General features: G+C 38.2%; 1 protein-coding gene across 2 annotated transcripts in view; it reads left to right on the forward strand.

Annotated features, from left to right (window-relative positions):
- Positions 1-583: 583 nt before the first annotated feature.
- Positions 584-12,562, forward strand: part of clint1a (clathrin interactor 1a) — a 117,568-nt gene continuing 105,589 nt past the window's right edge. The window contains exon 1 of one of the 2 annotated variants that reach the window (XM_039776209.1): positions 584-774. In XM_039776209.1, the coding sequence (XP_039632143.1) occupies positions 734-774 (41 nt within the window). In that variant the 5' untranslated portion in view covers positions 584-733. The remainder of the gene's footprint in view (positions 775-12,562) is intronic. The other variant, XM_039776207.1, reaches the window with a different exon arrangement.

Consider the following 12,562-nt stretch of genomic DNA (forward strand, 5'->3'; position numbering starts at 1 on the left):
CAGTCTCTCATGCTAGACAAGCTGGTGGCCAATTTGCTTTTATATTTTTTGTTTTGGTTAATTGTAAGAACAGCTGATCAAAACCTTACTTTTCAGAGTTTGTGTTAACAGTGCACTCCAGCTTTATGGCGACTTGTGGGCAGGTGGAATCGTGCTGGCTGTGTGGTATGTTCACTTTTAGAATACCAGTTTGGCCGTGGATTAAGCATGGTAAGTCATAGTGAACATAACGACATTGTTATTTTTCTGGTCACTTTCATGAGGGGAAATCAACACGTTTCCTGATGAACCCGGCATCGGTGTTCCACGAGGAGGATTTTATAAGTGTGTAAGATTTGGCAGGAATTTGTTGAAAAGTAAGGATGTTTTTGTTTTCTCGCGAAGGGTGAAACTCAGTTTGATCCTCCCTCGCACACACCTCTAGGCGGTCCTGCTTTTCCACATTTCTCACATCCCTTGGAATCCTGAATTGCGTGTTGTGAAAGACAAACGGCACAAAAAGTATACGATTTCAGCGACGAAAAAACTCAAACTCCCGCCATGCGCTGCGAACAGGACGCTTTCTTGGTGACGTGGCAAGGACGTCTCCGTAGTAACCTGGCTGGCCCTGGCGCCGCTTAGTATCGGGACTTAGTGCTTCCAGTGTCGCGGGCGAAACATCCGAGACCATCGGTGTCTTACGGCGCAGACGTCGGCGCGCACTGAGGTGGAGAGCTCCCTGTAGACAGACGAGATGCTGAACATGTGGAAAGTGCGGGAGCTGGTGGATAAAGCGTGAGTATTGAGAGCGTTTGGAAGGGCGGCGGTGTAGCTGTCGTGTTCGTCGAGGCCGCTAGCCTCTACCTGTTCGAGGCGCGACGTCACCGGAGACTCTCAGCTGATCGCGGCCTGCTTGTCATGGCAGCCTGTCGACGTCCGGCCTTGCTATGGCTTTCTTTGTGCTCTTTGGCAGTTTTTTTTTTTCTTTCTCCCAATGTACATCACCGTCTTCGGTGCATATTGACTAGGGAATTGGTGAACTTCGAAGCTTTGGCTATGGTGGGTTGGCCCTTTGGAACTGGCGTTGAAATGCGGCCATATAATAGGATTACTAAGCCCAGTCACCTGTTTGGAAGTTTGCAACTTGTGCCGTGCGTTTCCTTCCTTTGCAAAGTTAGTAGTTGCGAGTCGAGCAACTCTGCAGGGTGAATATACCCGGATATTTCCGGGTTTGCAAAAAGCTGTGTTGTGTAATCATCGGTTTTCATTTAATCGGCATTTGTAGTCTTGGTTTCTTTCAGCCTGCCCAGTAGCCTGTTCGCTTAAACATTTCCTGGTTAAAACGTTAAGAGAAATGAACGCTTGTGAAACAGAAGGTAAATGTAGGCACCAAAAGGCTGGTTGTCTCTTGACGACAAGTCCTCTTTTTGTGATATGATAGTGGGAGGTGGAAAGGATGATACAACTCTGGATGTCACCTGTTTCACAAATATTCCCAGTTCGTATCATCCCTAATAGAATACGGTGTGAAGATACACTAGTACTGTATATCTGCGTGTAATTCACCGTACACGGAGCCTTGTTTTTCCTTTAGGTTCCCGTATCACTAACTTTAGTTTACAGCTGGTACTTCAGGAGGAGCAATGATTGACCAAGCTGGAATTTTCAGCCATGTTTATTTATTTGAAACAAATGTTTTAGCACTTGAAAGTTGTTTTATTTACACATTATGACAAACTTATGGTTAGGTTTCTGGGTAAGCGTGCAGCGTTATTCAGATGCACTGCAGTTAGTCACATTTGCAGAAATCTTTAGTAAATTTATCAAACGTGCTCTTTAAAATTATTTACATTTTCTTCTTTTAATCTATAAAGCTACTAAAAGTATTTGCTGTTCAGTCTTTAACAAAAGTTAAGTGTTACTTTTACTGTTTTTTTTTATTTTAAAACATGTTCGTTTAGTACATTTAAAGAACATATAATCAGCCTGTAGCTAGTGTGTTTGGGCCTGTCCAGTACAGGAATGCTGCTGGAAGAGGGGCAGGTGATGGCAGCAGGGGGTACTTGACCTGTGGTCTGTGTGTGGATCCCAATGCCCCAGTGCGGTAATAGGGACACTGTGCTCTAAAAACTCATACCGTCCTTCAGGTGAGATGTAAAACTGAAATCCTAACTCTGTATCGTCATAAAAAGGATCCCTTGGCATCGTTTGAGGACAGTAGAGTGTTCCCCAATTTTCTGGTTAAACTACCCCATTCATCCTTGTTCATTCTGCCACCCAAATCATCCCATGTCCAATTGACTAAGTCTCCCTCACCCCTTCAACACCTAATTTTTGATGTGTGGTCAGTGTACTGGTGCAAGGATGGTTGCCATTGCATCATCCAAGTGGATGATATCTGTATACTGGTTGTGATACTTTGAGTAAATAGAAAATCACTTTAAAAATGTAACTAATCAAAATCTGTATAAGCAAATCTCACAGTTACCGACTAATGGGAACACAATACTAGACCGTGGGTGCTGGAGCCTGTCTTTGTGGCAATGATCACAAGGCTGGTGCCAACCCTGGATGTAGCTCAAGTCACGCACATACCAACACTTACACTGGACCAGTTTAGAATAACAGACATAAACTAAAAACAGCATGTTGTGGAAATAGTGAGGTACATTTAGAGTTTGTGAAAATATAAACAATTATTTTATACTTCGTTTCTAATGAATACAAGATGCAAAATGTAAAATATTCTTAATGATTATAATTTTCTAATAGTACATTCATTTCACATATGTAAATACTGTATTAGCATCCTTTTATTTTATATAGTTGTAGCCTTAACATTAAATTCAGTTTCACATTAATCTGTGAGAGGAGTGTGCATTCCTTTTTTATTTTGTGAGCTGTATGCTCAACCATTAGATGTCCTGTACTTAAATTTCACTTGTTGGAGTGATTTATTCCTTGATGGGTGAATTCTAGATGAGTGCCAAGTGTAGACTGGATTAGATAAGCAAGGTCAGAGAGGTTGCCAGGGATATCTGACTAGGATATTTTAACTTTGACAAAACTAAACCTGCCAAGAGACCTGTTCCCAATTTTTTCTTTTTTTCTTTTTTCTAGTAACCATTGTTTTTCTCTTAACAGACTTTAAATCACTGTTGTACTCCCCTAAAACACTGTAGCTCAGGCAAGTAGGGTTTAAAAACAGTTCTGACAGCATTGCGAAGAAGGCAGGATCCAGCCGCAGACAGAGCACTTCTTTTTTTGGGGAACACATCGACGTACACACCCACACTCATTCAAGTTAGGCAATTTAGAGTTGCTGTTAATCCAACAGACATACCGTTGGGGATTTAGATGGAAAGTTTAAGTATACTTGTTGGAACACTCACTCCAGCCTAGAGGTGAGCATGGCATACAGACTCCACACAGACGTCCTCCTCATGGTTTAAACCCTGGAATTTAGAGATGTCTGTCTTATACCAGAATGTTGCCCCTCTTGAATTTTTAATGTTAATAATTGTATAAAAGTGGGTTAGGATTTTCATTCTAGTTTTTAGCTCAGTGTGCGATTTTCTGATCCATTTCACTATAAAACTGGAAATGACAGCATTAGCAACCAAGAGGACTGATTGCAGTAATAGTAAAGCTCAATCAATGTGTACATTTCTCCTTGTATGAGGTGTATCTTGGATAATAGTGCTGTAGTAATTTCAAGGTAGGCCAATAAAGAAGCAGCCAGTTGAAAATATTTAATAACCTGCCTTGGTGGACAAAATCTTTCTTGATCCTAAATGTATGATAAATGTTATGTAGAGATCTTTTATTTATATGTGAACTGTAGTAAGAAGTAACTGAAGAAGCCTTACAATATTTGTAATGAAAAAAATAGGTAGCTTAGTTAACATTTGTTTCCATAGTTTTTTTGTCTTTTGTACTTCATCCAAGATGGAAACTGTTAAAAACAGATTGAGTGAGTGAACGCACAGACATAATATAAAGAAGATGTTAAGTTTATAAAACAAAGCATATAAACTGTTGTAATATATAAGGCTTTCATCATGTACTGGTGGAAGGCGAAGTTAAATCAGGAATGGAATCAGTGAAATGTTTGACTGGCACAAGTTAATACTAATACATATGCACTGGATGAAGTTCCAGATTGGATGGCCAAATTTCTTAGACCATGGACTAAAATGGCAAAATCCAATTTCTGAAGAAAGCGTATTGTTTTACTAACCTGAAAGGAGAAAAGTGCTGGGCGGTATACCGGTTCATACCAAAACTTTTTTTATTTTTGTTATGATATGGATTTTCCTTATGCCGCAACACTGGTTTTAAATAGCCTAAACAACGTTCTGAACGTGGCGCAGCGGGAAACTGTTTAAGGGTGGACCTTTTTCACTGCTGCACCGCTAAACACGCATGCATGCGTTATTGGAGGTTTTGAATGGTGAAAATGGACAAAAAACATACCGAAACTGAAGCTATAGCAGACGATTAAGTTGAACATAATGACATAGAAGAACCTTTGCCGAAAAAAGGAGCTGTGTCTGTTGTCTGGAGATACTTTGGCTCTAAAAGGTCATATGTGGACCATTATGTTCAAATGTGTGAATACTGTTTCTATACTACTGGGTAATACTGCAAGCCAAGTGGTACTTGTTTTATTTTTTTTTTAATACTGTGTAATGTACCTGGGTACTGTGTAATGGTGAGACGACATGTTGAATTTATTCTCGACATTTCCACTTTAATCTCGATGCTTATGACAAGATTAAAGTTGACATGTGGACTTTATTCTCATAATTTGTCATTAAAGTTGAACATTGTAATCTAAACTTCATCTTAAAATGAATATTTAATTTACTAGATTTTTTCAAACCCCACCATAAGTTATGTAGCACATTAAATGCTTTGTGTTGTGTTCCCAGAGCCATGCTAATCGCTACGCGCTTTTTAAACTGACTTCCTCTTGCACTAAGAGGAGGCGCAGGCAGCGATCATCACACAGAATACATTAATTTCATGATATTCTTGTTCCCTGAACATTTAGAATGCTAAGATAAACACTTTATATCATTTTCATGATGGAATGCATTAAAGCATGTTTTAATCATGTGTGGGCACGGTGCCATAGAGGTTGCACTGATGCCTTGTAGTAAGGGGGTCCCGGGTGTTCCCTGCCTTGAATTTGCATGTTTTTCTGGTGGGTTTACCCTACGTGCTTCAGTTTCCTTTCAAAGTCATGTAGGATGTGGGGTTTTGTTATGCTATATTGACCCTGCCAGTGTATGTGTTGCTCGTATTCACCCTGCGATGTGCTGGCGCCCGGTTCAGGATTTGCTCCTGCCTCACACACAATGCTTGCTGGGATGGGTGCAACCCTGAAGGGATGGCATAATTAAACCTGTATAACGAAGAATTTTTTAAAGTTCTGAACACTCCATGGATTAAGTTTATAACTCGTTTTAATTTCACAAAGACTTTTATCGTATGGTGATCGGTTATGTGGAGAAAGAAAAAGGAAGGATAGGAACTGGGAGTTTGGTACGTCAGACAGAGACGGAACGCATTCAATAAAGAAAGCCAGCTCAGAAGAACATCCATTGAATTCTGTGTTCGTGTCTCCGACCACCAGATCACGAAGCCAACATTTACACATACTATCTGTTCTTGTGCAATAAATTGTCTTCTCTTCACATGAGAATAACCTTATTTGTTCTCAGAATGTGCAATATGAACTTAAGGTGCAACACTCTGCACTCTAGTTTGATACTTAATTTATTATACTTTATTTATATTTACATGATTACTTTATACTTGCTCTTAGTGTAACATGTCCCTTGTCTGTTGTTAAGTTGTAACATAAGTAATTTCCTTCGGGATTAATAAAGTTTTCTGATTAAGTTAAACCTCTGCGATACCCATTCATACATCCAGTTTTTTGGAGCCTTGTCACACCTGCCATAAAGTTCTCTGCACTGAATGTACACTTGGGGACCCCTTACTTCGAGGGAGGAGCACTACCGCCACACTACCGTGCATGTTTAATACCTGCTTCAAAAGTATTTATCTTAGCATTCTAAATTTTCAGAGAGCAGGAATATTATGAAGTGAATGTATTCTGTGCGGCGATCACTGCCTGCAGCTCCTCTTAGTGCAGAAGGAAGTCAGTTTAAGAAGCATACAGCGATTGACAACTGGGTCAGGGAACACAACACAAAGCATTTAATGTGCTACATTAAGTTAAGACGAGGTTTGAGAAAATCTAGTAAATCAAAATTCATTTTAGGATGAAGTTTAGTTTACGACATTCTACTTTAATGGCAAAATAAAATATAAGAATAAAGTGGAAATGTCAACTTTAATCCCAACATAAGCATCGAGATTAAAATGGAAATGATGAGAATAAAGTCTAACATGTCAACTTTATTCTCGACATATAGTTTTTTTTTTTCCTCACTGTGTCTGTATTTTTTTTTCTTTACCGTGGCCCTAATATGCTTCTGTAGGGCTATTCCACAAATAGCATTATAAATGCAAGTTGCAGTTGTTGTTATTATTATTTATGTATATAGCTTAGCTTGAAGCAAGGTCCATGTTAATGCAGTTTGCCTTAATAATGGTTCAGTTGGTAAAGATGTCATCACCAAGTTGCGATTGTTTTATTTTATTTTTATTTAGTGAATACTGTGTAATACACCTGGGTTTGAAGTAATAGTATTATTACTGGAAGTTACACTATTTATTTTATTGTTAATATTAGTTTAAATATTATGCAGTTTAATGAGGGTAAAGTAGTTTAAATAGTCACTTTAATGTGTCAGTGGACAGAGATTGTTAACATTAGCAGAAAGTGTAGTTGGTTTACAAAAATATTTACTATTTATTCCTTTTCCAAGATGTGCTCTGTGCGATACAACTTTTGACAAGCACCATTGGATATTTTACTAAGTCTAAATGCCTCTTTGGATGGTTGAAAATATATTGTCAAAATTTTAGTAGTTTGTTTGCAAAATTTGTTCAATAAAAAGGTTCTATATTTTGACTGCAACTGCCATGCAATGTGATTCCTTCTCTTCATTAGTGCCACCCCTTGAAAACTATCACTTTATGGGGCCATGCAAACCTGTATTAATACTTGTGTGCACATTTAAAATGTTTTTTTTTTTGTACAATGTACTGTTCTCATGACTGTGGAATAGGTTATTCTTAGCCAGTCTACTGCAGTAATTGCAGAGGAAAATGTGGTTAACATCCACTCATGCATGGGGGAAAAAATTATCGTTGAATACTATGAAACCGGTATGATTTTGAAAAATACGTGATATAGAATTTTGGTCATACCGCCCAGCACTACATAGAATATTTGTGTGTTATTTACTAGGGTTGCAGTGTTGTGTTTATATTTCTACTACAGGGATTTTAAGGGAAGGAGACATCCAGGGAACAATGCAACTAAATGGCAAAAACGTGTAACATGTAATGCTGCTTATAGTACAAGTGTTTACTGCATGTCACTGCACGGTTGCAGAATCACCTGGTTTTCTGCCTGAAGTTTTTTTTTGTCTTTTCATATTGATCTTGCAGATATTTTTATTTCTGCTGGCACAAACTTTCATCTTTACTCAGGGTCTGGACGATTTTTCTTTGTGAATTTGTGTACATTTGGCTATATCTGTGTGCTTTTAATGTTGAATTCCACAGGTGCGGGTAGCTGCAAAGCTAAAAATCACTTCACACAACTGTTTGTCAAATGAGCCCATGTTTATCCATGTACACCCTAGCAAACCATCATGGCAATGTGGAGGCACACAGTATAAATGAGCCTTTACTATGAGGAATGTGAGACAATTGAAATCAGCTTCCATTATGGTTAAAAAAAAAAAAAATTTAAAAGATGGATTGAATGAATTTTTTTCTGATTGTGACAGTTTAATATTTCTGTATACAAGAATATAATTTCAACTTTAAAGTACAAGTTTGGCATTTCTCAAGTCAAAGTTATTTCTTCACAATCATGGTAAATATGCATTTGCCTCATGAAATATGCCTTCTAAAGTTAACCACATTCTGTTAATTAAATAAAAAAAATTTGCCATCTCTGGCATTTTACAATTGAGGGTATGGGGCACAGAAAAAAGCTTACAAACTTGCCAGATATGTCAATGTTTTAAGTCAAGACAGTTGAGTATTGATCTGTGCATTCTTTGTTTCCAATGCATGATTATGACAACAAAAGAGATCTGGACAGACATACAGTAATCTCTCCTCTATCGCGGGGGTTGCATTCCAGAGCCCCCCGTGAAAGGTGAAAATCTGCAAAGTAAAAACCATATGTTCATGTGGTTATTTTTATATATTTTAATCCTTTATAAACTCTCCCACACTCTTATAAGAATTTCACGCACAGTTATACAGCATAAACCCTTTGTATTCTCTTAGATATTAGGTAAGATTCGTTGAAATTATGTATGTAAACACACTGTTTATATACAGTAAAACCTAAATATTATTTTAAAGCATCTCCGATATCACATATGTTACAGCCATAACGACAGACAGGCCACCAGCAATAAATACGTACAATGCAAGAAAAATTGTATACAGTAAAATGTGTGTACAGTGACACTAAACTTATGACTACTGCCTTATTACGTCCACTTACAACTCGTTTTGCGCCCTGGTTAAAGGACGCTGCGGCTGTAGATCCTATATTCTTTTCCTCCTTTTTAAATAAAAAGAATCGTGGACTCATTGATGCCATAATGGCGTCCTGCAGCGGTGTACCTGTTCCCTTCCTTCAACATATCCAAAACTTTTACCTTTTTGGCAATCGTTAGCATCTTCCGTTGGTGCTTGGGCACAGCCCCTGAAGCAGTAGCAGGAGCAGATCGTTTTGGAGCCATAACGAAGGGCTTGACTATGCACAAAATAAACACATAAAGTTAACTATTTACACAGCGAAACACATTGATGCTGAATGAGCGAGACGAGACTTCTTGATTAACGCAGTGCAATCGAATTCGGCGCTCCATCGCTGAGCCAATTAGCACACAGGAACTTAACTGCGTGCTATGATTGGGTAGCTTCTCAGCCATCCGCCAATAGCGTCCCTTGTATGAAATCAACTGGGCAAACCACCTGAGGAAGCATGTACCAGAAGAGAAAAGACCCATTGTCCGCAAAAACCCGCGAAGCAGCGAAAAATCTGCGTTATATATTTAGATATGCTTACATATAAAATCCGCAATAGTGTGAAGCCGCGAATGTCAAAGCGTGATATAGTGAGGGATTACTGTACTACATATTCCTTGTTCCATTCGTCTCATCGTAAGAATACATTTCCTATTTGCGAATATTCACATAAACATGCAAGTAAATTAAAACTAAACCAGCCATGTGACATGAAAAGTTTACAGTGATTTGGTCTGTCGGGATGAAACCACCCCCTTGAGTGGTGAAAGGTTGTTGCTCAGGAAGACTAAGGGCTCATTTATACTTCACGCGACGCATGCTGCAGCGGACGCTCCTGCTACGCAAACGTTGTAGTGTTTATACTTACGCGCGTTCTTTTAAGTAAATCTGGAGGAATCCACCAGGTGGCAGTGCGAGATATTATCGCGGTAAGAACATGTTCGGCTTATCTGTGTTGTGAATTGCCTAAAACACCTGTTAAATTCCGATAACACCTTACCGCAATATCTCTGAAAAGGATGTTTATTGATTAAATCCATAAATCCAGGGATGTATGTGTCCATTCCAGGAAGCATTGGGCACGAGTGAGAAACAGTCCCTTGACGAGGCCTCAGCTCATCGCAAGGTGAATACAAGCACACACATACACTAGCGTCATTTTAGCGGCACCAAATCCCCAAATCTGCAAATCTTTGGAAGGAAACCGGAGCACAGTGTGGAATACCAGCAACATAACTGCTATCGCTCCGCCACCGTGACACCCCCATGTGTGTATTTATTAACAGTATTCATTATTTAAACGAAATTATATGTAAAATGTAACATACACATTTTAATGCATTTCATCATGAAAGTGATATCAAGTATAAATCTAAAGATTCTAAATGTGCAGAGAGTTGGAATATCATACATTTAATTTGTTCTGTTTGGCGATCTATTGCTGCTTTCCGCTGCTGAAGCAAAATGCCGACATACAGATGCATTCGTGGGGCTTTTATATTCAAGCGTTGCATATTCCCGATCGTAATGACACGATACATTTTAAAAGTCTCACATACCATCTTTTGTGCCATCTATTTTTTATTGTTTTACTTTACCTGCTGTCAGGTCCAAGAAGCTCATAGCGATTAAAAACTGGGATGACGTTTGCGACCGTCTGCTTTAATGATAAAGTAAACTACGAGGTTAAAGTGGAAATTTCGAGATTAAAGCCGAAATTTCCACTTTAATCACAAAGTACACGTTTTCACCGTGTCCTTTATTTTTTTCTCAGTAGTTCAAATATAACGCTATACATTATGTTGCTGTTGTTAAGTTGCAAAAATTAAAAAGTAAAAAAGACATATATAAATGACACGATACATTTTAAAAGTCTCATATACCATCTTTTGTGCCGTCTATTTTTTTTTGCAACTTCACATCGGCAACATAAGGTATAGCGCTGTATTTGAGCCATTCATCAAACAGCAAAGTGCGCACATCGATCCCCAAAGGATCTCCATAGAGGCTTGCTGTCACATGTAGATAGTAAACAGAGACTCTGACGTCACGTTCCGACTTTTAGCACACTCGCCCCGACTTTTGCTGGTACTGCAACTCGCGCACGCCGTCGCGTTAATTTCTGAGGACCTGCTCAGAGGACGCGTGAAATGAACGCTGGGAACGCGTGGCAGCCATGATGCGGACGCGTACGCGTTCTGAGCGTGAAGTATAAATGAGCCCTAAGTGCTGAGCTAAAGTGCATGGCTGGTCATTTTTTAAAATGGCAAAATCTAATGATATTGGTGTTTTTTGTTTAAAAGAATAAAGTGTAAAAACTGTTTTACAATGTGTGTGTAATCACAAGATACAAAAACATTTGCAGGACAACTGGAGAAGGTTTTTTTTTTTTTAATTTATAGAACATAGTTTTGCATGGCAAATGCATATATATCATGTTCGTAAAGGAATAACTGACTTGAAGAATACAGAATTTATCCTTTAACTTAAGTTAAACAAGAAAGTGAATTTTAATATATGGCATGAAAAAGTTTGGGCACACTTGCTTAAAATGCCTGTTACTGTGAATAGTTAAGTGAGCAAAAGATGAACTGATCATCAGAAGGCATCAAGTTAAAGGTGACACATTTCTTTAATGTATTAAGCATGGTTACATTTTTATTTCAATCGTTGACCGGTACAAAATACCAAAAAATATGGAAGCAAAAGTTTGGTCACCCAACATGGTCAGTCGCAGCTTGTAAATGTTTTTTGCAGACAGCTAGGAGTCCATGATAAAACCATCATTTTGAGATGTGTTTTGGATCAATATCTTGTTTGAACTCTTTAAGGTTTTTTATTTGCCTTTCTAGCGATCCACTGAGCAGTTCTTTCAAAAAGTTTTCTTGGTCTTCCAGACTTCAACTTGACCTCCACCATTCCTGTTAACTTCTTAGCTTCTTAATAACTATGAACTGAGGAAATGGCTACCTGAAAATGCTTTACTATCTTCTTGTAGCCTTCTCTTGCTTTGCTTTGCCCATGGCTGCTGATTGTTGGGACAATGTTCGAGGGGTCGAGACTTTTTACAGTTTTGCAGTTTGCACCTCCTGGGGTTTCCTAATGATGACTGTGAACAAGCCATGGTCCTCAAGAGCTAATTAAGATCTGGGACTTTGGTAAACATTATTGAAACCTCAGCTATATTGAGGTGCCCAAACGTTTGCTTCATGTTCCTTTCCTTTTTTTTTTTTTTTTTTTAACTGTACAATTGTACAAAACAAAAACAATATGCTAATATTGTGTACATTTCTGAAAAGAAATGTGTTGTCTTTAACTTTCTGCCTTTTGGTTATCTGTTCATCTTCTACTCACTAAACTGTTCGCAGTAACATATTTTAAGCACGGGTGCCCTAACTTTTGCATGCAACTGTAGCTTGCAGATGTGAAATGCAAATTAATAAAGCTGCAGTTGTACTGAGGTTTTGGAATAATAAAATATTGTGGGTTCCTTGCAATTCCTGGTCCAAGTTATGTTATGTAATTATGTTTTGATAACACTATGAATGTTAATTTTAATCCATCATGTAATTACAAGAAACAAGTCAAAGAAATATCCAATTGTTTTACAGTATATAGCGTTGTATCGCTACCCTTTGTGTTAATAAGGTATAGGAGAATGGCTTGCTTCAGGTTTGAAGATTTTTTGAGGTGGTGTCTTTAAAAGTGATAGTTGTACTATTTCTGTTCCTAAAAGTGTAGAAGTGTTTGTCATAAAATTACATGTGAATTGCTGTACTACATATAAACAATTACTGACTAGATTCTGGTAATGTGTGCTCTATTTGGGATCTAAGAGTCTGATTATAAATATAAATTTATGTCCATAAAAATGCATAATTTC

The sequence above is a fragment of the Polypterus senegalus genome, chromosome 13, assembly GCF_016835505.1.
Source record: "Polypterus senegalus isolate Bchr_013 chromosome 13, ASM1683550v1, whole genome shotgun sequence".
Classification (NCBI taxonomy): domain Eukaryota; kingdom Metazoa; phylum Chordata; class Cladistia; order Polypteriformes; family Polypteridae; genus Polypterus; species Polypterus senegalus.